The sequence below is a fragment of the Ursus arctos genome, unplaced genomic scaffold, assembly GCF_023065955.2.
Source record: "Ursus arctos isolate Adak ecotype North America unplaced genomic scaffold, UrsArc2.0 scaffold_7, whole genome shotgun sequence".
Taxonomy (NCBI): Eukaryota; Metazoa; Chordata; class Mammalia; order Carnivora; family Ursidae; genus Ursus; species Ursus arctos.
In genome coordinates this window covers 33959772-33987761 of record NW_026623089.1, presented here as the reverse complement: position 1 = coordinate 33987761, position 27990 = coordinate 33959772, and the positions used below count along the sequence as shown (strand labels likewise).

Here is a 27990-nt window from a genome sequence, read left to right as displayed (position 1 = left end):
CCAGAGAGGGAGAAGCAGACTCCCCGCTGTGGGGCTTGATCCTAGGACCCTGGGATTATGGCCTGAGCTGAAGGCAGATGCTTAACCGACTGAGCCCCCCAGGTGCCCCATCTTCTGCTATTTTAAACAAATTTACCACTAAGCAGTTGTCAAACTTTGAGGCTGCTAGGGACTTAATTAAGGCTGCAGCCGAATGCCGCTACAGGCCCCTCCCTGCCCCTCCCCTCTTACGTCCTACCAACCCAGCCGATTATCCCGCTGCAAAGAACCCTGGCTCTCCAGGCTTTACTCGGCCCCCAGCCTTCCTCAGGTGGCCTACTTGCTTTTAGGCACACATGTACGCACACATGCTTGCACTGAGGTCCCCCTTCATTCTGGTGACTCACCCGAAGTTTTTATAACACTGTAGTTGCCAGCCATTCAGTTACTCAGAGTGGTTTCACCCTCCAGATTTTCCCAAGGGTTTATGTTGCAGACTTTACAGGGCTTTGCGGGAACATCCAAACCCATCTAAGGAACTGGTTGCATACCCACAGGTTGAGGCTGCTGGTGTGAGCGGAGGAATTATAGATAGGAGTGTCCTAAATATCTTTCCTCTAGGCACTGCTGCTGGTAGGTTTTCAAAATACTCCCATCCTGAGTGTGTGGGTGCACGTGTGCGTGCTATTGTGTTCAATATTGTTTTGCTTTGCCTTTTTTTTTTTTTTTTTTTTTTTTAATTGAGAGCATTCCGGAGCCTTGGGGCTAGGGGTGGAAGGGATGAGAAGAGAGAAGGGTAAGTAAGTCCTGTAAATGCTGGTAAATATTTCATCCTGGGGCACTGTGAAGGAATGCTTATTCATGGTTGAACATAAACTGTGACCTCTCCCCCTCCTGGGGATCCCACACTGGCCATCTTCCCTTCACCCCTCTCCCCACGTCTTCAAATCAATGCAAAAGGGCCCTATCCCTGTCTCGATTTGGAGAAGAATCCTTCTCATTGTGATCATTGTGCGTGGGAACAAAAGAACTTATGGATCAAAGGTTTAGGGTCTTCAGCACCGCCGCCGTCACATGACCACCCAGCTCAAAGGAGGCAACTGTCAACAGAAGCGCTGGTCGGAAGCTTCTGGCCTTTCCCGGAGAGTCCCTGTGGTTACCTAGAAACAGTCCCCTCTCGTCATTTACATTGTTTTGCACTGTGCTGCCAACATCCTTGGGGAGATTCCGTATTTAGCCATTTCAAGTTGTGTGCTTCATGAAGGCGTCCTTTTCTTTCTCTTTCGGTCTCTCTGAAGCATACAGTCCTGCATCCTTCCAGCCCCCAAATTAATTTTGGGTTTCCTTGAGAACTTTACAATCAGTGGCCTCACGTTCCAAAATCCTGTTGGTGGTTTTATTCTCATCATTTTTACATGAGTTAATATTTTACGTGATGTAAATGTAAATATTTACAGGTCTTTCTTTTCTGGCCTCGGAAGTGTTTCTGATTTCCTCATATGGCTCTTGCAAAAGTCCCGAGTTAGTTCTTAGGACTTTTACCTTGCGTTGCTATTATTAACGGCCCTTTCTATGATCTTTTCTAACTGCTGTTGTCTGTATGTGATGACCACCCAATAATATTGCTGAAATGGCCTTCATGCCTTAAAGGAGAGAGGAGGGCTTTGCTCTGCTTTTAAGCCTGCTTTTAAAAATTGAAACAGGGAAGAGTTTGAATGTGGTGAGCTAGAGGTCACAGGAGGGACACCCTTGGGTTAAGTGCATCAAAGCCCTGCAGCTGTAAGCAGAGGGCCCTGCGGAGTAAGGAGAGTGGAGCTGGGAGGTCAGCTGCAGTCCCCAAGCCTCCAAGGCCACAAACATTCTTGTCTCTTTTCAAGTCATCCTCATCGAAGGAGGTCTCACATACCCCCTTGCTCCCACATCGGGGATGGGAGCGCTGGAGGGCGTTCCCATCAGATACTTCTCTCTTCTGCGGCTGCACGTTTCTCGCATATTTCTTTTCACGCTGTTCTTAGCTAAGGTGGAGGGTTGCTGGTCACCCTTTCGTGTCAGTGCCCTTTAAGGCTGCAGGTTCCCCGTAGAGGCTGGCACTGGCGCACTGAAGGAAAGGGGGCGCTAGGGATGCACTTACTGCATGTTTGCAAGGTGCCAGGGACTGTGCTTTCCATGTGCGGCTCACTTAATCCCCTCAACAACCCTATGGGAAATTACTAGTATCTTCCTCCCAATTCTACATGGGAGAAAACTGAGGCTCAGAGAGATGAATACACTGTCCAAGGTCACACAGCTGGTTAGCGGGAACCCCAAGACTTGAACCCATGCATATTGGTCTCTGTCACCTAATATCCTTTCGTGGTAGTGGAAGAAAAAAGACGGAAAATGTACCTCAATCAAACGGGAATCGTTTCTTTTATTAAACTGGTGTGAGAGCCGTCGTGAGCCGTGTCGTTAGCTGACCGTGTCCAGCAGCAGCGCCTTCAGAAACTACCGCAGTGTCTACACCCGGAGCATGTCCTTCCCAGGCCACTCCCAGCCAATGGCTGTGCCTGCAGGAGAGCTGGACCCAGGCCATTTCTGTCACTGTGGGACTCCTCCAGTTTCTGTCCTGGGGCTCCGCATGGGCCTGGCTGCGGTCTCCTCAGAGCGGCAAGAGCCAAGGCTCTTCCTATCCAATCCTCTTTCCTACCACTCTCCCTGCGTAGGACTCAGAAGTTCTCCCCGACAGGAGGCTCAAACTCACAACCCCCGAGGTCAAAAGTAGTACGTTCTACCAACTGAGACAGCCAGGCACCCCTGTAATGTCGCCTTTCTCCTTTTTCTTTGTGTTGGAGTTAGCTTTGTTGGGTATTCACCTAGCCCCTTGTGGTAGGCAAAATCATGGCCCCCAAAGATGTCCATGTCTTAATCCCCAGAACTTGTGAGTTGTGTTCGATAACTATCGGGAATTAAGGTTGCAGACAGAATTGAGGTTGCTAATCAACCGGCCTTGAGATGAGGAGACTCTCCCCACCTATTTGGGCAGGCCCAACACAGTCACAAGGGTCCTTTTATGTAAGAGAGGGAGGCTGGACAGTGAGAGAGCAGGAGATGTGGTAATGAAAGCAGAGGTCAGAGTGAGGTGATTGCTGACTTTGAAGATGGAAGGCAGCCATGAGCCAAGGCAGGTGGGCAGCCTCCAGAAACTGGAAAAGCCAAGGAAATGGATTCTCCATTGTTTCTTTTTTCTCAGGTGGCCTGACTGCCTGCTGTTTCTAGCTTGGCCTTTGTTTCAAGGAATCTTGTTTTGGCCTTGAACTTTGTCCTGTTGAAGTTTACCCCTAGAATTTTCTTTCAGTCATCAGAATGCAGAAAATTAAGACGGATTTTTCAGGTGACAGTCTGCTCAGGCAATGAGATATGGTCGAAAGTTGGCATTTTATGGGCCCAATTATATTCCTGTACATACTTGCTTTCTGGATGGAAACAGCAGGGCAGACCGACAGCATGCTAAGTACATTGTGCCTGGCATTTCCCATGAGTGCCGGGCAGACTTACCGCCAAATTGGACCAGTCTCTAAATACCTCCTTCTCGTTAAATAAAATTGAGAGAGGAAAAAAAAAAATAAGGAAAACTCTATCCATAGGAAAAGGGAATATGTTAGTGTATAATAACAAAGGACTGATTTTTTTTTTAAAGATTTTATTTATTTATTCGACAGAGATAGAGACAGCCAGCGAGAGAGGGAACACAAGCAGGGGGAGTGGGAGAGGAAGAAGTAGTCTCATAGCGGAAGAGCCTGATGTGGGGCTCGATCCTATAACGCCGGGATCACACCCTGAGCCGAAGGCAGACGCTTAACCACTGTGCCACCCAGGCGCCCCAGGACTGATTTTTTTTGTGGCAATTGAGGAGAGCAGAGAGGTTCGTTACTATATATAATGGGTTGAATTTTGTCCCCCACAAAATTCAGTTAAAGTCCTAATCCCCAGTGCCTCAGAATGTGACCGTATTTGGAAATAGAATCATAGCAGATGCAATTAATTAAGATGAGGTCCTATTACAGGGAAATGGGCTCCTTATCTGGTGTCCTTATCTGGTAAGGTCTGGTATCTTCATAAAAAGGGGACATTTGGAGACAGACACTTCCAGGGAAAATGCCATGTGAAGAAGGCAGGAATCTAAAAGCAAAGGAATGTCAAATATTACCAACAAAATGACCAGAAGCTAGGAGAGAGAGATGGGACAGATTACGCCTCGTGGTCTTCAGAAGGAACCAAACTTGCTAATACCTTAATCTGGACTTCCAGCCTCCAGAGTTCTGAGACGATACATTTCTACTGTTTGAGCCGCGCAGTTTGTGGTCCTCTGTACGGCAGCCCTAGCAAACTAAGACAATTACCATTTAAAGAAGTGTTAAGTAGACGTAGTGAAGAGAAGGGCCATATGCACCCCAATGTTCATAGCAGCAATGTCCACAATAGCTAAATTGTGGAAGGAGCCGAGATGCCCTTCAACAGATGACTGGATTAAGAAGTTGTGGTCCATATATACAATGGAATATTACTTAGCTATCAGAAAGAATGACTTCTCAACATTTGCTGCAACATGGACGGCACTGGAGGAGATAATGCTAAGTGAAATAAGTCAAGCAGAGATAGACAACTATCATATGATTTCTCTCATCTATGGAACATAAGAACTAGGAAGATCGGTAGGGGAAGAAAGGGATAAAGAAAGGGGGGTAATCAGAAGGGGGAATGAAACATGAGAGACTATGGACTATGAGAAACAAACTGAGGACTTCAGAGGGGAGGGGGGTGGGGGAATGGGATAGTCCGGTGATCGGTAGTAAGGGGGGCACGTATTGCATGGTGCACTGGGTATTATACGCAACTAATGAATCATCGAGCCTTACATCGGAAACCGGGGATGTACTGTATGGTGACTAACATAATATAATAAAAAATCATTAAAAAAAAAATAAAATAAATAATCTGAGGTAAAAAAAAAAAAAGAAGTGTTAAGTGTAGAACGAAACTTTACGGAAGTACTCAGGGGATTTCAACTTTGTGATCATTTCCCATGCGGCTAAAGAGATTGAGTTTTTGTTTGTTTATTTAAATAACAAGTTTTTTTAAAAGATTTTCTTTTTAATAATCTCTATACCCAAGGTGGGGCTCGAACCCACAAACTGAAGATCAAGGGTTATACACTGCACTGACTGAGCCAGCCAGATGCCCCAAGAGATTGTTTTGTTCATCAAGAGGGAAGTGGTTACTGTGGAAAACCGTATGGAGATTCTTCAAAAAATTAAAAATAGAAATACTATACAATCCAGTAATTCTGTTGTTGGATATTTACCCAAAGAAAACAAGAACACTAATTTAAGAAGATATATTCACCCCTATGTGTATTGCAGCATTATTTACAAGAGCCAAGATATGGAAGCCAAGATATCTATCGCCAAGTGGATAAAAAAGATGGGATGTATATATACAATGAAATATTACTCGGCCATAAAAAGAATGAGATCTTGACATTTATGACAACATGGATGGACCTAGAGAGTATTATGCTAAGTGAAATAAGTCAGAGAAAGACAAACACCGTATGATTTCATTTATATGTAGAATCTAAAAAACAAAACAAAAGAACAAAGCAGAAACAGACCCATAAATTCAGAGAACAAAATGGGTGAAGGAGCATGGGAGACAAGGCTCCCAGTTACAGAATGAATAAGTCACAGGAATAAACAGTACAGCACAGGGAATGTAGTCAGTGGTATTGTAATAGTGTTGTATGGTGACACAGGGTAGCTCCCCTTGTGGTGAGCACAGCAAAACAGAGTTGTTGAATCATTATGTTGTACACTTGAACCTAATGTAATGCTAGTGGCAACTGTACTCCAATAAAAAAGGGGGGAATATTAAGTAGGAGTATACTTATTTTATATTCATACTTTGTGCTATGTACCAATGAGAAAGCCTGAGGTATAATTATATTCACATGTGCTAATTTAGAAACATCTTGAAAATATATTATGTGATAAGTAAATTGTAGCATACAACATATAGCATGATTCCATTTATCTAAGAAAAAAACCAGCATATTTGTAAATATATATACACACTGGTACTGAACAAGGTCTGAAATTTTACATACATCCTAGGATAAGAACCTCAGACCACTTCTCAGTCGTCTAAGTATCTATCACATCCAGAGGAGAAAAACAAAACCCTAGTTTTATATATTGATATATTATACCAGTCAGCGGTCACTTGCCATGAAGAGGAAAGGGAGGAGAGAGAGAGAAGCTGAATAGAGATCTTCACATTTTACTCTTTATACATCTTTATTTTATTTTTTAAATTATTATTTTTTGGGGGTGCCTGGGTAGCACGGTCGTTAAGCATCTGCCTTCGGCTCAGGGCGTGATCCTGGCATTCTGGGATCGAGCCTCACATCAGGCTCCTTGCTAGGAGCTTGCTTCTTCCTCTCGCACTCCCCCTGCTTGTGTTCCCTCTCTCGCTGGCTGTCACTCTCTCGGTCAAATAAATAAATAAAATCTTTAAAAAAAATTATTATTTTTTAAGTAGGCTCCATGCCCAATGGGGGGCTTGAACTCAATATCCTGAGATCAGGAGTTGCACGCTCCACCGACTGAGCCAGCCAGGCACCCCTATACATTTATATTTTAGAAAATTTCAATGAAAATGTCTTTTTCAGAATTTCATTGGTACGACGTTATGGAAGACAATCTGTCAACATCTTTTGAAATCCTAAGGGCGGGGCGCCTGGGTGGCTCAGTTGGTTGAGCATCCAACTCTTGGTTTAGGCTCAGGTGGTGATCGCTAGCTCATGCCCACCTCTGCACTCCGCGCTCCTTGCGGAGTCCTCTTGGGACGCGTTCTTCCCCTCCCCATGCTCACATGCTTTCTCTTTCTAAATCAATCAGTCAGTCTTTAAAAAAAATGAAGCCAAAAGGGCACATGTCCTCCTGTCCTTTAAGCCATGTATAAGAATTTACCTTGCAGGGGCACCTGGGTGGCACAGCGGTTAAGCGTCTGCCTTCGGCTCAGGGCGTGATCCCGGCATTATGGGATCGAGCCCCACATCAGGCTCCTCCGCTATGAGCCTGCTTCTTCCTCTCCCACTCCCCCTGCTTGTGTTCCCTCTCTCGCTGGCTGTCTCTATCTCTGTCGAATAAACAAATAAAATCTTAAAAAAAAAAAAAAGAATTTACCTTGCAGATACACTTGCACACTTGCACATGTGCACAATAAAATAATTTCAAAGTTATTTTTATGTATTTATCTTAGTTATCTATTGCTGCATAACAAACAAGCACCGACTTAGCAGCTTAAATAACACACATTCATTATCTCATGCTCTATGGGCCAGAGACAGCTCAGCTGGATCTTCTGCTTCGGAATCTTTCATGAGGCTGCAATCAAAGCATCAGCCTGGGCTGGAGTCTCATCTGAGGCTCAGCTGGGGCAGGATCTGCTTCCAAATTCAGAGTGGTTAGAAGGGATTAGTTTCTTGCAGATGTCAGACTGAGGGCTTCGGCTCCTTGCCAGATGTCAGCTAGAGTCTGTTTTCAGTTCCTTGCCATGTGGGCTTTCCCATAGGGTTGCTTACTTCATCAAATTCAGCAAAAGAGAGAATCAATAGAGTCTGTGAGCAAGAAAGAAGTTGCAATATTATGTGATGTAGTTATGGAAGTGACATTTCATGTCCTTTTTTGCATTCTATTGAGGTTGGAAGCAAGCCACAGGTTCTGGCTATCCTCAAGGAGAAGGGATTACACAGGAGTATGAATCCTAGGAGGTAGGATAAATATAAGTAATTATATATACATATATACTCATATATACAGTCTGCCACAGTACAGAACTCATAGAGTTGATAAAATAACATAAATATTTATTCTATTTGAAGGATTTGGATTTAACTTTGATTTCTTTTAGATAGATTTTGTTTTGTTTGTTGTTTGAGGTCATAAGTGTTTAGGTTGCAAGGACCAAGAACTTATTATTTTATTTTATTTTATTTTTAAGATTTTTTTATTTATTCAACAGAGATAGAGACAGCCAGCGAGAGAGGGAACACAAGCAGGGGGAGTGGGAGAGGAAGAAGCAGGCTCACAGCGGAGGAGCCTGATGTGGGGCTCGATCCCATAACGCCGGGATCACGCCCTGAGCCCAAGGCAGACGCTTAACCGTTGTGCCACCCAGGCGCCCCAATAACTTATTGTTTTAATGTAATATGCAACTGTATGTTCCAAATGGAGGACCAAAATGTTCAGGATAAAACTACCCCACCTTGTTAAGAAGAAATGAAAACTGAACTTCAAGCTTGGGAGTAAGTAGTTGTCACACGGGATCCTTGCATTCTGTCAAGAAGTTTTCACTAACAATCATTAACTGGTAATCTGACTCTCCCCACCTTCCCCTCCCTGATTTTATATATATTTAATATTATAACATACACACACACACACACACATATATATTTGTTATTTGTTTTGTTTAACAGTATACATTTGATACTGTTGGATATCAGTTTATGGAGAGATCTTTCGTTTTTTAAGTGGCCACATAGTATTGTAATAAGTTGAACCATATAAAATTGTCACTTTTTGAGGTTAAAATGGTCAAATAGTAGTTTCATATGTGTTCCGTGAAAGGGAAGTATATGCAAAATGAGCTCCAAAGGCTGAAGGACCGTAAGAGGGAAGAAAAAGGCCAAGAAGTCCAGCTTGACAAGAAATGGCTTATTAAGGGAACTTACAGACAGAAGCATGTCTTGGGCTCTGCAAAACCGGTAGATCTCCTCCACTCCACCTCCCTTAACAGCTACTCTTTTTAGCCCTGGAGGCTGGGAGTAAGTGTTGGGGGAACTGGGGGCGGGGGGGGGGGGGGGGGGGGGGGGCGCAGATGCTGAAGAATAGGTGTGTGTCATAGTCATATCTCCAGGGCAGATCAAGGAGCTTATGCCCCTAGGGTGTGCTTAAGGGTACGGTTATACAAAAGGAAAGAATGTGGGAAGGGGCCTGTGCTCAAGGAGGTTTCAAGTCACAGCATAGTCATCATGGTGGATTTGTCCAAGATGGCCTTAGTTTGGTTCACACAATATAGTTCAATCTAACATGAACGAATTGCAATTTACTTAATCAATTTCCCATTGATTGAAGTTGTTTCTAATTTTTTGCCAACATAAACAATGTTGCTATTAATAACTTTCTATGGGGGCGCCTGGGTGGCTCAGTCGTTAAGCATCTGCCTTCGGCTCAGGGCGTGATTCCGGAGTCCTGAGATCAAGCCCCACATCAGGCTCCTCCACTGGGAGCCTACTTCTTCCTCTCCCACTCCCCCTGCTTGTGTTCCCTCTCTCATTGGCTATTTCTCTCTCTGTCAAATAAATAAATAAAATCTTAAAAAAAAAACCTTTGTATGTCTTTCTATGTGTCCTTGTACTGATAAGTCTTAAGGATAAAAATAGAGAACTCCCAGGTTAAAGGGTATGGATATTTTAAATTTTGCTAAAATAAACTGCCAACTTGTCTTCCATTGAGGTTATGCCAATTTATACTCCCACCAATGTTACCTGAGCGTTCTTGTTTTCTGGAGACTTCTGCAGCATAGTATACATTTTTTCCTTACACCATATTGAGACACAAACATTTTTAGGACTTGCCCAGAATTAGATCTAGAAGCAGAGCTGGGAGTTGGCTCAAGAATTTTAGATTTACATCATTTCTTTTCATCATTTATTTTAGGGTTTCACTCATTTCCCACACCTGTTTTTTGTGACATCAAAGTTTACCTCAAGCTAACACCTTCTAGGTGGGCTTCCCAGATAACCAGACCTACATTCACCTTTCATCTTTCTAATATCTTACATGAAGAAGTCTAATTTCTTTGGTTGTTGTTCTCATTGATTTCTAAGGGTTTCACGGTGTAATCCTAAATCCCTGCTTGCTGAAGGCTAGTACTCTGTCAGGGTATCCCCACCCTGCTTCCTCAGCCCCAAACAAAGTCCAGGGCATCTGACACAGTATCAACAATTATTTGTTTATTGTTTAATTAAGGCATTTCTAAATGTATCATTCTATGAGGGAAAAAAAAGATGTCATAATATTTATTGGGTACCTGTTACATGCCAAGTATCGCGTGGTGCTGGGCAGTATCCAGTATGTCACATAATTTATTCTTCATGGTAACCCTAGAAATAGGTAACCCTTCTTCAACAAGTGAAGAGAAAGAAACGTGAAGAGATGAAGCAATCTTCTCAAAGCAACCCAGAGTAAGAGGTGGCAGAACTAGTATTCAAACCAGTCATCCCTGACTCCAACAGCAGTGCTTGCCCACATCACGGGGGCTGCCTCCTAGGGCCAGGACTAGGAGGTAAGTGGGACTGGTGAGGCTTTTTGCCTAGGGTGCAAAATATAATGGAGTTCCAACAAACTCAGTAGTCAAGATAAATAATATATTTTTTAAAGATTTTATTTATTCATTTGTCGGAGTGAGAGAGAGAGCACAAGCAGGGGAAGCAGCAGGCAGAGGGAGAAGCAGGCTCCCGGCTGAGCAAGGAGCCTGACCTGGGACTTGATCCCAGGACCCTGGGATCATGACCCGAACTGAAGACAGCCACTTAACTGACTGAGCCACCCAGGTGTCCCAAGATAAATAATATTTTAATGTAATATTTTTTAAAAAATCAAAATTAATGCAAAACAATCCCTGATACACAAAACATCAAATTTTTCAATAAAGACACTATCATTCTTCACTGATTTTCCTTTTGCCTCAGGCTCCAATATAGCTTCCCATAGTACTGTTGCTGATCCTGTCTTTGGTTAAAATCCTTAATAAGTGGGGTGCCTGGCTGGCTCAGTTGGTAGAGCATGTGACTCTTAATCTCGGGGTCCCAAGTTCAAGCCCCACATTGGGTGTGGAGCCTACTTAAGATTAATAATAATAGTAATAATAATAAAGAAATAAAAGATTTTTCAAACTGGGAGGGGCACCTGGGTGGTACAGTCAGTTAAGCAGTTAAGCATTGGACTCTTAATTTCAGCTCAGGTCATGATCTCAGGGTCATGGGATCGAGCCCCACATCAGGCTCAGCACGGAGTCGGCTTGTCCCTCTTCTTTTGCTCCTCTCCCCACCCCCCCCCAGCTCATTGAAAGAAAGAAAGAAAGAAAGAAAGAAAGAAAGAAAGAAAGAAAGAAAGAGAAAGAAGGAAAAGAGTGGCACCTGGGTGGCTCAGTTGGTTAAGCATCTGGCTTTGGCTTGGGTCATAATCTCGGGGTACTGGGATGGAGCTCCAAGTCCTGCTCCCTGCTCAGCAGGGAGTCTGCTTCTCCCTCTGCCCCTCCCCCTGCTCACACACTCTCTCTCTCAAATAAATGAAATCTTTAAAAAAATAAAAATAGAGAGAAGCACACTGGGAATAGAGTACATGGGTGTAATTCCACTTTTCACTGCTATCTCTGTGCTAAATAATTTGGGACGTACAAGAGAGTAAGATGGTTCAACACTTTTAATAACTTCTCTGTCTCCAATAGACTGAGTGACAGATGTCTTGATACTTCTGATGCCCACACTGATCCCAGCTCGGACAGTAAACTCGGGGGTGTCTTTCCCTTCACATTTTTTAAAAGATTTTATTTTTAAGGAAACTCTACACCCCACGTGGGGCCCTAACTCAAGACCCTGAGATCAAGAGCCACATACTCCACCAACTGAGCCAACCAGGTGCCCCCTCCCCCTTTGGATGGCACTTGGCAGGGGGAGTTGTGGGGTAGAGAATACCCAAGTTTTCCCTGTCCATCCTCCACATTATTTTAGACGTTTAGATCCTGTCTTCTCCCACCTACAGATTTGTCCTTCTGGCCCAACCTTCCAAATCTTTCTAGATGCTCCAGATACACCCTTCTCTATTTCCCTGGCTATTTCAGTCATCTGTCTCTGGAGCTATTCCAACTCCATAACCTTTCTTGGGGTATAACATATGGTACTGTACACAGAGTAGCTGTGGATTTTCACATGCTATTATCACTATGCAAAAACAATGTATAGGATTCTGGAGTGCTAGTAATGTGCCATAGGGACCTCAGATTTAACCTGGCCTAACTCCCCTCAATGTACATATTGGACACATTGGGACTTAGTCAAAGTCACTCCAGAAGCTGATGGCGGGATCTGTCCATTTCCCCTTCACTGCAAAGAATATCAGTCCGTATTCTGTTCTTGAGATGAAGTCCTGATCTAGTTCTTAAAGAGTAAAGGAGCAAAAGCAGTAGCAATTTGCACTGTGTACTTGGGCCTAGAGTTTGGCCTTTCCTTCTTTCATAGAGGTGAATTCATCAGACTATCAAAGGGCACACAAGAAGGATTGGCATTTGTCTTGTATGTATCATTCTAGCTATGGTTTTAGGTGGTAGTGTTTCATTTCCAATACCCTTCTTTGATGACACCCAAATTTTGCCAAACTTTTTAGAGAAAGTGTACATTGGTCCCTATCTTAAGGGAGTGGTCTGTAGCTACTCCAAACTTCCTTTCGCTGGCCAAGATGAGTTTTAACTAATGGTCAGTGTTACTCAGTATGTGACCTCAGAAACCTGGCCCAGAACGATGTGCAATCTGAATATTTTGCCAGTTGTATGAATATAAGAATGTACAGAATAGGTAAGAGATAGTTAACATTTCCTAGAGGCTGGTCAAAGAGGAAAGAGTTCAGGAGATGTTTACTCTCTGTAAAATTGTTGCATTTACCACTATTTTGAAGGGGAAGGTGTGAGAAGAATAGATGGTCCGCAAAAAGGGAAAAGCCTTGTATCTGTCAGTGGCTTAAATGTCTTATGGGCTCAGGCCTGTAATATAAATGAATGAAGTTTACCGTAGATTTGTAGGAGCAGCGGAGAACTCTAGAAAACCTGCCAAATCTAAAGGGGGCAGCCAATATTCAGTGTCGGCCAGTTGTCGCCACATGGGAAGGGAGGTCCCAATGTTTGTCGATCTAATTTTTCAAGAGAATTCAAAAATCTGAAATGTTATATGAAATTATTTAATTTTTAAATGCTGGCAACAAATCCAAATTGGGAGGGAAGAAGAAGAGGAAACATGAGAGAAACGCATGCAGGCCCAGCAGAGCAATGATACAACCCAGGGTTTGCCAGTTTGTCACTGTTGCTTTATGCAGACTCCTTTCTTTTCCTAACAATTCAGGAAATGTTTGGGAACTTACTTCAAGAACTATATCATATGCGGTCAGAATTTCCATTGCCCTGCCAGTTCTTTGAATCAATTCATACAGTTTTGATTGAGCACCTAACATGTGCAAAGTTATCATTACATCTTACTTAAAATGAAATATGTTAACAATTAATTCCATGAAACAGAGATATAACTTCCATAGTGGTCCAAATGACTCTGAGATACATACTTAATTTCAGCTATTTATAAAAAATACGATCAAATATAAAGAGAATTATTTTTAGAAACCTACAGGAGCACTACAATCCACCTCTGAATTGAAAATGTTAATGGGAAAGTTTCAGAACATAAGGCATCCCTGTGTTTAAAAGTAACACTTCTTAAAAGAATCCAAGGGCAACCATCCTGAAAATCTTCTCATTGGAGGCAATTTTGACCTCTGAATGGCTTCTATCCCAACAGAGGTCATCTATGACACCAAGCAGTACCCAAGTTCATACTAATTCCAAAAGGAAAAAAAAAAAGTTGGGAATCTTGTCATCTGATTGGGTGAGAAGTCACTAAACAATTCAACCCGGCTCAGGTTACCAATTGCTGGTGACTACATTTTATTTTATTTTTTAAAGATTTTACTTATTTATTCATTCGACAGAGAGAGACAGCCAGCGAGAGACGGAGCACAAGCAAGGGGAGTGGGAGAGGAAGAAGCAGGCTCATAGCGGAAGAGCCTGACGTGGGACTCGATCCCGTGATGCCGGGATCACGCCCTGAGCCGAAGGCAGACGATTAACCGCTGTGCTACCCAGGCGCCCCTGGTGACTACCTTTTAATATAAACGTGTTAAACAATATACATTGTATCCTGCTTCCCACAGGAGATTTACATCGCTTTCGTCACTTTTTCCCCCCTTATTTTTTTTTCCAGTCTTCCTCTGTACTCGCCTCTCTCCCAGTCTACAGTTTTTGTACATTTAAGGTATGCCTACTTCTGTTTCCACTATTTCTTCTGCTCTTCATCAGGGTCGGACTTTTCAAAAATTAAAACTTCTCTGCTGTCTCAGAGATTCTCCAGACCCCTTACACTCCCGTCCCAAGGCCCACGCCCTCCCACCCCCCAGCCCCATTCTAGAACCTGGACTCCTCCCCCACGCTCCATCCCTTATCTCTTGGCCTAAAATGCCCTTAACGTCTCCTCTCCGGCTGCGTACCTCCCCCCCACCCCCACGTTCCTTCCCCGGCGGGCAGCCTCAGCCGTTCCAGAAATTGACGAAGAAGTTGCAAAGGGAGTGCCACTTCTCAGCACAGTAGGTCTCCGTGAGCTTCGCGTTCTCGTCCAACCCGTCGGGATCCGGCCCGGTCCCTAGGGGTCGCTCCTCTTCTGGGTCCGAGGCCGCCTTCCTCTTGCCCGCTTTGGTCTTCTCAGAGGGCTTCCCTCTGGGAGACTTGCTCGCGGGAAGTCGGGCCCCTCCGGCGGGGGCGGGAGCGGGCTCCCGGAGCCGCCCCCGGCTCCTGGCCGGGGGCTCGGGATACCGGGGGAAGCCGGCCGCAGTGGGGCGCACGGGTGAGGACCCCTGGGGCACCAGGCGCAGCTCGGCGCCGTGGCCCTTCTTGCCTGCGCACAGGCGAGCCTTGAGCGGAGCGGGGTCCTGGCACGGCCGCCGCTTCTTGCGCAGCCCGCCCAGCACCTGCTTCCAGTAGTGCGCGCTGCGGGCGGCGTAGGCGGCGCAGCGCTCCGGCTCCCCGAGGTAGGCGCACCGCTGGAGCGCCCCGGCCGGGTCCTGGCAGCGCAGCGCCAGCTCGCTCCCCGCTGCGGGCCCTGGGGCGCGCAGCATGAGCTGCCAGCTGCACGCGTGCCGTTCGGGGCTGACGAAGCGCCCGGACGAGCCGCCCGCGGGACCCGAGGCCGGCTTTGCCGCGCTGCCTGCCGCGCCCTTGTCTCTCCGGGCGGCCACGAGGAGGCAGCCACCCAGCAGCAGCAGGAGCAGCAGCGAGAGCGACGCTCGCAGCCTCAGAGGACTCATGGTCCGCGGGTCTGCGCTCAGGTCGGGTCTTCGGGACGCCTGGGCGCTTCAGTGGCAGCTGGGCCAGGAGAGCGGCATCCCTCGGACCTGGGGACAGAGGCAGAGACTGCTGCTGCAAAGGCGTCTACGAATCCCCCTTCCCGTGCCGTCTACGGTTCCCATACGCTGGTTTCCAGGGGGTAGCAGCAGCCTGAGAGAGACCCTCTGAGAAAATCGCTTACTGTCCAAATAATCCTTTTATATCTTTTTGAAACCCAGTGCAAAGACAAAAACAAAGCGATTCCTGAAAATTGCCACCTCCATCCCCTCCTTTTTTCACCCTCCAGTATACTATCTACAAAATCATTTCAGATCATTCGTGGGAAACATGCATTTTTACTGCACTTTGAACTTACCGAGTTCTAGGAGAGGTGGTGGAGTCTTATTGGGGTAGAAGGAATGACTGCATGAGAGATTAGTCCGTTTTCGCTGGCTCCCAGTGAATGAACGTGTTATGAATGGGACAGGAGGGGCCTTCCCCACTCTCTGCCCCTCCCAGACTTCTCTCACCCTGGGAGATTTCCCACCGCCACCACCACCACCACCACCACACACACACACACACACACACACACACACACACACACAAACACCCCAAATGTAGGAGAGAAGTGAATCACGCATATTTTAACAGGTCATTCTTTTCTTTCTGTTTATGTATTAATCATTCCAACATGAAGTTAAACAGAAAGATCTAAGTTTTTAAGAGTTAAACAAAAATTTCATGTTAGAAACAAAACAACTGTTTTGTTTTCTAAACCAGGCACTGCACTCTCTTCATATCATTCTGAGTTCTGTGTTCTCAGCCTGCGCTTTGGTAGTCTTCCTAATCCTAATCATGTAATCTTAATCCTAGTAACTGTTAACTACAAACAGAAATAGGCCCTCGTGTATTAATATACCATAGTGTCCTGCAGTTCACCCAGGGGTGGGTATTTGGGTTTGGGATTATTTTAGGTGTTATAAATCAATTACAAACTGCTTGCAAAGATCAGAAGTTAAAAAATAATTTGTTTGGATTAAAGTTACAAGATAATATTGCCAATTCAAATGGTGTAATCTTTAAGAGTTACTGTGTTCTTGAATCTTGAGAATTTTATATTTAAGCAAAGCTTAAAATATTCCATCATCTTTTAAAAAAATGTTCTCAGTAACAAATGTTTTCCTTTCACTTCAAGAGTTTTTATACTACTTTACAATTGTTTTTTTTAAAGATTTTATTTACTTATTTGACAGAGAGAGAGAGGCAGCCAGTGAGAGAGGGAACACAAGCAGGGGGAGTGGGAGAGGAAGAAGCAGGCTCCCAGCGGAGAAGCCTGATGTGGGACTCGATCCTAGGACCCTGGGATCAGGCCCTGGGCTGAAGGCAGACGCTTAACGACCGAGCCACCCAGGCACCCCACTACTTTACAATTGTTTTATACACGTGAGTACTTTCCTAAAATAATTACCCAAGATGTCAAGAAGTCTCATTATATTTCCTAATGTTTTGTTGCAGACTGTATTTTCTGTTACTGGACTCATTTTTGACATTGTATTTGAACAGTTATAACTTGATTAGTACTATGTAAACCAAAATATTTCAGAATTAAAAGGATGTATTTAAATATATGTTAGCATATATTAAATATATAGCAGTGTATATTGACCTAAGAAAGGAAATTTTTACTTCTCCGGTGAGATTAGGAAGATTAAATGACTTACAGATGTCACACATCATTTAGTGATAAAGCCACATGCCACCTGACTCAGTGACCAATAATCTTTACATTTCAAGGGTGCCTGAGTGGCTCAGTCGGTTAAGCGTCTCCCTTTGGCTCAGGTCATGATCTCAGGGTCCTGGGATAGAGCCCTGCATCGGGCTCCCTGCTTAGCAGGGTGTCTGCCTCTCCCTCTCTCCGCTCATGCTTGCTCTCTCTCTCTGTCTCTCTCAAATAGATAAATAACATCTTTAAAAACATAATCTTTACATTTCAGCTTTGTATTATACTATCGCTTTCAAAGTTAGTTATGTTTTTGTTACATCAATCTGATTTGTAATGAAAAGTACCTATGAAGTTAACAAATATTTGTGTAAGTTTCATAAACAAGAGTAGCTTACTAATGTACTTCAAAGATGGAAACCTTCTGTTTCCCAGAAAACTGTATTTGTAGGAGTGAAGCACCTATGAGGATAGAGGCTTTTGTCTGTTGTGCTGTCTTGACTTCCTGTTATCAGCCACAGAGCTGAATTGGAAGAGTTTTTCGGCTAAAGAGTGACATCTTGTGACATTGCGCCCTAATTACAATGAAAAAGTTCATTATCTGGAAAGTCATAATCACTAGGAGAGATATTCCAGAGACCGAGCTTTCTGTCGGAAACATTGTTCCCCAAAGAAAAGGGACACACAGATGTGCTTTGCCATGTCAGAAAGAGGTATGTCTTACCACAAGTTACATTTTATTTTAAGACTTTACTTATTTATTTTGAGAGAGAGCTTGTGAGCACAATCCGGAGGAGGGGGGCAGAGGCAGAGGGAGAGGGAGAGAGAGAATACCACGCAGACTCCACGCTGAGCACAGAGCCCAACGCGGGCTCAGGCTCACCACCCTGAGATCATGACCTGAGCTGAAATCAAGAGTCCAGCTCTCAACCCACTGAGCCACCAAGGCGCTCCCCACAAGTTACTTTTTATAAACTGTGGTAAGACACACGTATCACCAAATTGCCATTTTAACCATTCTTGAGAGTACAGTTCAGTGGCATAAGCACATTCACACTGTTGTGCAGCCATCACCACCATCCAGCTCCAGAACATTTTTTATCTTCCAAATGTACCCATTAAACAGTAACTCCTCGTGTCTTCCTTCCTCCACCTCCTGGTAACATCATTCAACATTCTATTTCTATGAATTTGACTAGTCTAGAAGTGCACCTCATAGAAGTGCATTCATGCAGTTTTTACCCTTTTATGACTGGCTTATTTCACTCAGCATGTCTTCAAGGTTATTGCATGTTGTAGTGTTTGTCAGAATTTTCTTCCTATTTAAGGGTGAGTAATATTCCACTGTATGTATTCACCATATTTTGTTTATCTATTAACCTCTCAACGGGCTTTTGAGTGGCTTCCACCTTTTGGCTCTTCTGAATATTGCTGCTCTGAATATGGCTGTACAAATACCCGTTTGAGTTCCTGCTTTCAATTCTTTTGAGTATTTACCCAGAGTGGAATTAGTGGGTCATATGGTAATTTTATTTTTAACTTTTTTTATTTTTTTTTATTTTTTATTTTTTTTTAAAGATTTTATTTATTTATGTGACAGAGAGACAGCCAGCGAGAGAGGGAACACAGCAGGGGGAGTGGGAGAGGAAGAAGCAGGCTCATAACGGAGGAGCCTGATGTGGGACTCGATCCCGGTACGCCGGGATCACTCCCTGAGCCGAAGGCAGACGCTTTAACGACTGCGCTACCCAGGCGCCCCTATTTTTAACTTTTTTTAAATAAAGATTTTATTTATTTGAGATAGAGAGAGAGAGAGAGCACACATGAGAGAGCAAGAGGGAGAGAGGGAGAGAGAGAGAGAGAGCAAGCACGGGGGTGGAAGGGCAGAGGGAGAGGGAGAAGCAGACTCCCTGCTGAGCAAGGAGCCTAATGCTGAGGGGCTCCACCCCAGGACCCTGAGATCATGACCTGAGCCGAAGGCAGACGCTTAACTGACTGAGCCACCCAGGAATCCCTAGTTTTAACTTTTTGAGGAACCTCCATACTGTTTCCCATAATGGCTACACTATTTTACATTCCTGCCAACAGTGCACAAATATTCCAATTTCTCCAAATCCTTGCCAATGCTTGTTATTGTTTGTTTGCTTGCTTGCTTGGTGGTGTTTTTATAATAACCATCCTAATGGGTGTGAAGTGGTATCTCATTGTGGTTTTCATTGGCATTTCTCTAATGATTAGTGATACTGAGCATGTTTTTCATCTGCTTATTGGCCATTTGTATCTCTTCTTTGTATCTCTTCAGCAACTATGTCTGTTGAAGTTCTTTGCCTATTTTTCAATCAGGTTGTCTTGTTGTTGTTGAGTTACAGGAGTTCTTTATATATTCTAGGTATTAACCTCTTTTTAAAAAAAATGTTTTTAAGATTTTATTTTTAAGTAATCTCTACACCCAACATGGGGTTCGAACTCACAACCCTAAGAACAAGAGTTGCATGCTCCACCAGCTGAGCCAGGGAGGCGCCCCTAAATATTAACCTCTTATGAATATATGATTTGCAATATTTTCTCCCATTCTGTAGGTTGTCTTTCACGCTGTTGATAGTGTCCTTTGATGTACAAGAGTTTTAAATTTTGATGTAGTCTAAGGGAAGACATTTTATTTTATTTTATTTTTCAACAGGAGATGTAATTCCTTTATTTTGAATCTTAAATAAGATTTTGAATCTTTTTTTAACATAATTTTTTAAATTTTTTTAAAATAATTTTTATTTTGTTATATTAGTCACCGTATAGTACATCCCCAGTTTTTGAAGGGAAGACATTTTAAAAAATATCATGATGTGAGATGTGTAAGAAAACATGAAATAAATATTTTAATATTGATTTTAAAAAATCTTTTTAGGGGTGCCTGGGTGGCTCAGTCGTTAGGCGTCTGCCTTCGGCTCAGGGCGTGATCCTGGGGTCCTGGGATCGAGCACCACATCAGGCTCCCTGCTCTGCTGGGAGCCTACTTCTTCCTCTCCCGCTCCCCCTGCTTGTGTTCCCTCTCTCACTGGCTGTCTCTCTCTCTGTCAGATAAATAAATAAAATCTTTAAAAAAAAAATCTTTTTAATGCATCAGTGATCCAACGGGCCTGTTTGGATTCATACCATATGCTACCTAATAGTTTAGAATGGGGTGAATTTCTTGATAATTTCAGTGATTAACTTCTTAGTCCTGCCCTGTGAATAATACGAAGGAAATACATTACCATAAGGAACTATGTAGCACCTCCTTCCCTTCTTCTCCTAGGGAAAGTTGGCTGCAGCACCTGACCCAACAAATTCCTACAGTGAATAGGCCTCCAGCCTCTTGGTCTTTCTCCCTTTCTTTCTTTCTTCTTTCTTTTTTCCCTTTCTTCCTTCTTTCTCTCTTTCTTTCCTTCCTTCCTTTCTTCCTTTCATTTCTACACCCAGTGTGGAGCTTGAACTCACAACCCTGTGATCAAGAGTTGTGTCTTATTTCTACACCTAGTGTGGAGCTTGAACTCACAACCCCGCAATCAAGAGTTGTGTCTTATTTCTACACCTAGTGTGGAGCTTGAACTCACAACCCCGCGATCAAGAGTTGTGTGCTCTCCTGACTGCGCCACCCAGGTGCCCTAGGTTTCTTACGACTACATAATTCTTTCTACATGTAAAATCAGCTTTGCATAGTTCAATATTCAAATTTTCCTTGTTTCATCAGTATTTGCCTAATCTTGCAAATTATAATGTAAGCTTTTTAGACAAAGATAATTTTTTTAGTTCTTTTGTACCTAATACAATGCTCAAGGCAAAAAGTTGATTGCTTGAACTCTCACACATGGCTGGTAGGAGCATAAAGTGGTACAATCACTTTAGAAAACTGTTTGACGTTTTCTTATAAAGTTACATACTCTGTGATCCAGCCATCCTTCTTCTAGGAATTTACCCAATGTAAATAAAAACATATGACCACAAAAAGACAGGTAAAAGAATATTTATAGCACTTTAATCATTGTAATAGCCCCAAAGTGGAAACAATCCATCAACAAGTAAGTGGATAAACAAATTGTAATAAAAATCTGTTTATTACTTAGCAATAAAAAGGAACGAACCGCTGCAGCATGCGACAGTGTGAATTAATCTCAAAACCATAGTGTTGATCAAATGAAGCCAGACACAAAAGAGCCCATATTGTATGATTGCAACTATATGAAGTTCTAGAGCAAATGAAACTAATCAATGGTGGAAAAAAATTAGAATACAGATGCCTCTGGGGGATGAATGATGGCTTGTGTTAGCCAAGAAGGGATAAAAAGGAGCTTCCTAGGGGTTATGTATTTCTATATATTATATATCTATATTCTATATATTTTATTTTGGTAAAGGTTTAGGTTATACCTGAGATTTATGTATTTTATTGCATGTCAGTTTTACCTAAAAAAGAAGCCAAATCTGTAAGTAATGAGTCAACCTAAGTTAATGATATCAGTGTTGAGTGTTTAGGGATAAAGTGTATTGATGTTTGCAACTTGTTTTAAATGTATAAAAAATTGGATGGTATGAATAGAGGGAAATAAGTAGTAGATAGTTATGTTATAAAGCTAATATAGTAAAATATTAATTGTAGAATCTAGGTCGTAGGTGTATGGGCATTCACTGCATAGTTTTTCAACTTTTTTATATTTTTGAAATATTTTACAATAAATGTAAAAACAGAAAATAACAAAAACAATTTTAAAGATTATATTCCTACAATTAGGAATTAACAGATATTAATATCTTGTTATATTTGTGTTCCACAATTTTTTTTAAGGAAAAAAAGGTCACATAACTCTTCCATTTTCATTACCCCTTTCAAATCCCATTTCCTCCTGCCCCACTCCCAGCCAGGATAACCTGTATTTTATCATAAGTTTGGGGTGTATTCTTTCAATACACTTGTAATAATTTTATATTTGTTTATGCACATATATGTAAAGTTCATGTCAAGCATACTCATTGCACGGACACTTGGCTGGCTAGTCTGTAGAGCGTGCAAACTCTTGATCTTGGGGTTTTAAGTCAAGCCCCACAGTGGGTGTGGAGATTGCTTAAAAATAAAATCTTAAAAAAAAAGTATGCTCACTGCAGCTTCATTTATAATAATGCAAAATCGGAAAAACCTAAGTATCCGTCAGTAAAGAAGTGAATAAATTACGGATCTTCATATAATGGACTAGATCTTGGAAACATAATGTTAATTAATTAATTAAAAATGAGCTTATAAATGATACTTTTTGTTCTTTATGGATACACATTATATGTAGCAAAATGATAAAAACATGGACAAGAAGTATATACACAAACTTTGTAAGCTATATCTGGGAAGGTAGGGAGGAGAATGGGATTATGGCATTTTGCACCATATACATTAAGGAAAATTTGAAATAAACAAGAAGAACTTTAGTCAAACTCCCCTTCCTCCTCCAGCTTTATTGGGTAGTTTAAAATTACATTCCTGTTTTCTAGGATTTCTGTTGCTTTTTTCCATCTGACTTTTTAAAACTGGAACACAGTTGTCTAAGTGATATAGTATACAAAAATAACAGCTTGATTTCTCCGAAAATGCATTTCTCTGCAATTCCCGAGTAACTCCAAATTATGCTCACTCTGAGCATAAGTGTTTACTCTGGGTTTTAGATTTAGTCTTTGAAAAAAATGTGTTCTAAACCTTTGCCATCACCTCATGTATATCCAGCCTCAATGCTGTGATGAAGTTGTTCCTGTTTAGGCCTTTCTCTTGATTTTTCTCACACAGCCGTTAACACACATTTGTCTTTTTATTTTGTTTACTCCCTCTCAGCTGTATGTTCTGTGTAGGGCCTGATACGGATGTTACTTGATATTATTTAATAGCTACTGAGGTCAGACAATCCAAGGCCATCATTATGCTAAAATTAAAGTTATTTATGGAAACTCATAGATACTTCCAGAATTGGTTTTACTTCCTACATGGGAACATATCCAAGAAGCCCAGAACAGGCTTACTGGTCTGACTCAACTCTTCCCATTCATCAATCCCTATTCACCAGGGGGCGGAAAGGGTTTCTTTAACAAAGCATCATACATAACACCTCTAGCAAACTAAGCATACCCTTTTTATTTTTTGTAGTTAAATGCATAAAGTTTATTTTTTCCCATTTTCTCCTTTAACATGGCAAGTAAAACTCACTGGCCTGGGAGTAGACTCTGCCAACCTTTGGCCAGTGAAGAGGATTCAGAGAAAATAATACAACCATCAGTCAGAAAAAGGAGGGGCAAGAAAAGAAAATAATTAAGCTGTGGCTTCAATCATGCATTCCTGTGCGAGGTGCCCTGACTGGCCACAGTGCTAACAGCTGACTTGTTCTGCTGCAGTTGATGGCTACGTGACCAGTTTCCCACATGTATAGCGCTTCGGTTTGGAGTAGTCTTTTTGTATGTGTCCAAATTGTCCACAAGAATAGCACTTCTGGGGCGCCTGGGTGGCACAGCGGTTAAGCGTCTGCCTTCGGCTCAGGGCGTGATCCCGGTGTTATGGGATCGAGCCCCACATCAGGCTCCTCCGTTATGCGCTTGCTTCTTCCCCTCCCACTCCCCCTGCTTGTGTTCCCTCTCTCGCTGGCTGTCTGTCTCTGTCAAATAAATAAATAAAATCTTAAAAAAAAAAAAAAAAGAGAATAGCACTTCTGCTCATCCTCATGGTCGCAGTCATGAGCCAGATGGCCTGGTTTGCCACAGTTGTGGCAGCACTGCTCTCTCTCTCTGTCTCTCTCAGGCTTCTGGTCATGTGGCCACCTCTACTGCAGTTAGAGCAGGCATCCTCTTAAAGATCACAATCGTCCGCAAGATAACCAGACTCACCACAGTGATAACAGGTGTCTGGAAGAGATAAGGAACCAAACTGGAAACCTCTACTGAGGTTTCCACCTCTGCCACGGCTTCTCGTTCCATGACCATGGCCTCCACTAGTAGGGCATTCCTGAGCCTCATAGCCAGATCGCCCACTCTTGAAACCCTCATTGCTGCTCATGGCTACAGTTAGATCTTCAGTTTCTGAGCAGGCCCACAGCGGGGGACGCTCGGACACAGGCCCAGGGAAGGCCCGCCATTGGTTTTTTTAAACCACTTTTCTGGTGGTAAAAAATAACAGCTAATATTTATTTAGCACTTAGTATTTTTAAGTGTATCATGTATTGCTCATTTAATCCTTACCATAACTTTACAGAGTACAGGTTTGTAATCCATTATTTACAATTCTGAAACTGAAAAGGGTCTAAAAACCATATTTAAAAAAATTCATTTGGGAGCAAAACCTGACCTGGACTGGTTTACAGTCTTTGATTTATTCCTCTCAGTATGGCTGGCTATTCATACATTTTGCTGCAGGGCTATAAATGTATTTGGTTATAGGGTGCTGCCCTAGAAGCTGTTGGGGTGTGACATAATACAAGATATATGCATTGGATTACTAAATCCAATCAAAACATAAAAGCTAAATCTAAATCTAAAAAAACTCTAAATTCGAAAACCACCTGGCAGGGATTTCAAATATGTGTCATGGACCAGTATGATGACCATCGCCATTTAACAGATGAGACATAGAAGTCAAGTCACTTACTCAAGTTCACATAGTTAACAAAAAGAAAAATCAATGTAGTTAATAATATTTTTGCGGGCTTGTTGTGGAAGTCACTTGGTTAAATGCATTTTATTCATTATGTCATTTAATACTAACACTGTAGGAGGTCCTATTATTATCCCCATTTCACAGATGAAGGAACTGAAGCTTAGAAAGGTTGTACAACTCTTCTGGACACACAGCTATTAAGTGTGGTGAGGACGGATTTGAAAACAAGACAGTCTGACATCAATATATTTTATTATTACACTATCCCCTACAAACCTATGATACTAGCCGTTTCCTCTTCTAAATATCATTTCAAACTATATACCTACTTACCTTTGGATATTAAAGAGTAAGATTTTTAATATGTATATAAGATCATTTTATTCACATGTTAAAATTCTCCTATGACTTTCTACTGCATCTAGAGTAAAATCCAAATTCCTTACAATGGCTCCTTTCTATCTCCTAGATCGTCTCCCCACACAGCAGACTTCCCTTAGGCTTTTACACTAGGTATATCCTCTACCCAGATCTTCACACAGCTGGCTCCCTCCTGTCATTCAGGCCTCAGGTTAAGTGCCTCCTTGGTTTTTCCCTAATTACCCAGTCTAGAGTCTCTAATCACCCTATTTATCCCATCATTCTACTTTACATGGAACATGAACATGACATTTTCTTCTTTATCTGTTGACTCTTTTTCCTTCCATTAGGATGTAAGTTCAACCCTGTCTGTTTTGGTTTCTTTTGAAGCTCCAGTCTCTAGTAGAGTTCAGCAAGGGGTAGGTACTTAATTTTGGCTGAATAAATGAATGTAGTACGCGATCAGTTAAGTAGTACCTGCTTTTTAGTTTCAGTGGTGGGAAATATATTGAGAAGGTGGGTGTGAGAAGACTGTGAAATGTGAAGATACTTGAACATCAGCTTAATTAGATTTTGTCTAACAGTACAAACAGTGCCTAGCGAAGTGTCTGACACAGAGCAGGTGCCAAATATTTGTTGAATGAATGAACAACAGTAAATATTAGTAGCTTGGATCATGGGCAAATTACTGAGCTTAGTTTCCTCACCTCTAAATTAAAGATTAATGGGGTGCCTGGCTGGCTCAGTTGGTAGGGTATGTGATTCTTGATCTCGGGGTGTGAGTTTGAGCCCCATCTTGGGTGTAGAGATTACTTAAAAATAAAATCTCAAAAAAAGTAAATTGAAGGTTAAAACTTACTTTACAGGGTCAGCCTAGGAATTATAGATGATGCCAAATGCCTACCACATAGCAGGCATTAAGTTCATTTCTTTTCCCTTACATTTACATACTACTTTATGGTTTACAAAGCTCTTGCAAGCTTTCCTAGATACATGACCTCATTGTATTTCCATAACCTTCCATAGGACTTCTCACTAGCTTCATTTTATAGATGAAAAGACGACTCAGGGGTTGAGACATAGACTCTTCAGGTAATGAGAAGCCAGTGGACAAATTTTATATGCAGAGTGACATGATAAAAGCAGTGGTTGTGTGTGTGTGTCTGCTTAAAAATTTTTCTTTATTTGTCAGAGAGAGAGCACAAGCAGGGGGAGCGGCAGAGGGAGAGGGAGAAGCAGGCTCACTGCTGAGCATGGAGCCCCACGTGGGGCTCAATCCCAGGTCCCTGGAATCATGGCCCGAGGGGAAGGCAGTCTCTTAACCGACTGAGCCACCCAGGCGCTCCAAAAGCAGTGTTTTTTGATTTTGATCTGTTAGTGGCCTCTAAGATGGACTTGACTAAAGAAGCTGGAGAAAGAATCCTTTAGCCACTATCATAAAAATCAAGTTTAAGGTGGTAAGGACTTGCACTAAGTGACAGAAGAATGTTTAAAAGCCTAATGAATTAAGTTACCCGATAGCCAGATAAGCCAAAAAAGGGGGGGGGGGGACTGGGAATTTTTACGTGGGGTTGAGAAAATCATGGTATCTACAACATAAACAACTGAGAAAACAAACTCGGTTTGGCAAAATGGTTGGCAGAAGACCTTCCCTACGATAGCTACGCAGAACATCTGGCGAATATGGCAAACACTGGAGCCGTGTCCTAAGTGCCACTGTAAATCTTTCTTGCTTTCCCTCTGGCATCGCCACCTTGAGTAGAGCACCTAAGGTCTTCAGGATCCTGTTTTGTCTACAGTCTGGTTGGATGAGGATCAGGGCAGGAAGGAATTAGAAACCAAGTTTTTGAAAAGGTTCCAGAACCTTGGCTAAATCGCCCATTCTCCTTCTCTAGGAAAAAAGGGTACCCTTATTTATCCTTCCTGCCTGGTTAACGACACACAGACACAAACATTTCCTTTCAGGCGCACGCAGCCGAACAGAAACTACTCGTACGCCTTCGCCTCACTTGCGCAGCGGAGGCCCTGGCGGTGAGCTGACGTCACTTCCGGCGCGCTGACGCTCAGTCCAGCGTGCCGACGCCTGCGTCAGCAAAGAGCGGGGCTGGGGGCCCCCGGTTTGAAGTCGTGCGGGTCGGAGGACTGCCGCCTCCGCCGCCGCCTCAGACCCCTGCTCCCCGGCCGCGACGGGGACGAATTCGGGCAGGCGGCGGGGCAGATGCTCAAGGGCCCACGGCGGGACGCCCCGCGCCGCACCGGCCGCTCCCCTCTGACCGCGGCCTGGGCCTTCGCCGCTCTGCTCTCTGGAAACTAGCGCCTCAGCGGTGCGGCGCGTAGCTCGCGGGGAGCCCCGAACCGCCGGCGCCCGGCCATGGCGGTCTCCAGGTGGGTCTCGCTCCTGAAGAGAGGACGGGAAGGTGGCCCAGGCTAGTCACGGTCTCCTCTCGGTGCCCTCACTCCTAGAAAGGAGCGGTTCCCATTGTCACCGGGCTCGGGCTCCTTCTTCCAAAGACTTCGGAGTTCGCTTCTGGGTCTGTGAGGGTTTGGGCTCGAGTTACTCATCGTGAAACGGTTCAGAAATGTCTTTTTCTTGTGCCCTGTGCCACGTTAGAACTAGTTTTGCTCTTTCCTCACCATGCTTCTCTTCTCTGGTTTCTCTTCCCCCTTTCAGTTCTAGAGCCTGTTACCTCTCTTAGCGTTCCTGAGGCTGATTCCTAACCTCCATTTCATGGGAAAACTTGGTAGTAACTGTCGAGGTCTGGGAGATTTGAATTACTATTATTCAAGTAAGCTTCTAATTGTCTTAGAAATTATTTATGGCTTTAGGAATATGTTCTTTCCTGAGGACATTTTTCTTAGAGTATAATTCTTTTGTTTAGCAGTAAACATTCAGTCAGCATTGTAATCTTTGGCAAGTTATTGTATTAGCACCGTCTTTCTTAACTAAGGCGTGAAAGATATCACAAATCTTAAATTGTTTTAAAATGTTGCCTATCAACAGGAACGTCTAGGGAAACTATAGAAAAGCCAA

At 43.1% G+C, this 27990-nt stretch overlaps 2 protein-coding genes and 1 pseudogene across 4 annotated transcripts in view; 1 reads left to right on the top strand and 2 right to left on the bottom strand.

Annotated features, from left to right (window-relative positions):
- Window positions 1-14429: 14429 nt before the first annotated feature.
- FGFBP3 (fibroblast growth factor binding protein 3) lies at window positions 14430-15203 on the bottom strand. Its single transcript, XM_026481506.1, has one exon. It carries the CDS (start codon window positions 15201-15203, stop codon window positions 14430-14432), a length of 774 nt encoding a protein of 257 aa, XP_026337291.1.
- Window positions 15204-23264: 8061 nt separating this feature from the next.
- On the bottom strand, window positions 23265-24002 carry LOC113243076 (CCHC-type zinc finger nucleic acid binding protein-like; annotated as a pseudogene).
- A 3022-nt stretch (window positions 24003-27024) lies between these two features.
- The window catches only part of BTAF1 (B-TFIID TATA-box binding protein associated factor 1), a 108724-nt gene continuing 107758 nt past the window's right edge, over window positions 27025-27990 (top strand). For 2 of the 3 annotated variants that reach the window (XM_044378048.3, XM_044378047.3), the window contains exon 1: window positions 27031-27344. Coding sequence is in view for 2 of the 3 variants with exons in the window: in XM_044378047.3 (XP_044233982.1) it covers window positions 27331-27344 (14 nt within the window). In the remaining variant the exon portion in view is untranslated. Of the gene's footprint in view, window positions 27345-27990 lie in introns of all 3 variants that reach the window. The other variant, XM_026481648.4, reaches the window with a different exon arrangement.

What these genes read in the sequence shown, in the direction of transcription:
- FGFBP3 (XM_026481506.1), bottom strand. Translation starts at nt 15,203, where the DNA reads ATGAGTCCTCTGAGGCTGCGAGCGTCGCTCTCGCTGCTGCTCCTGCTG.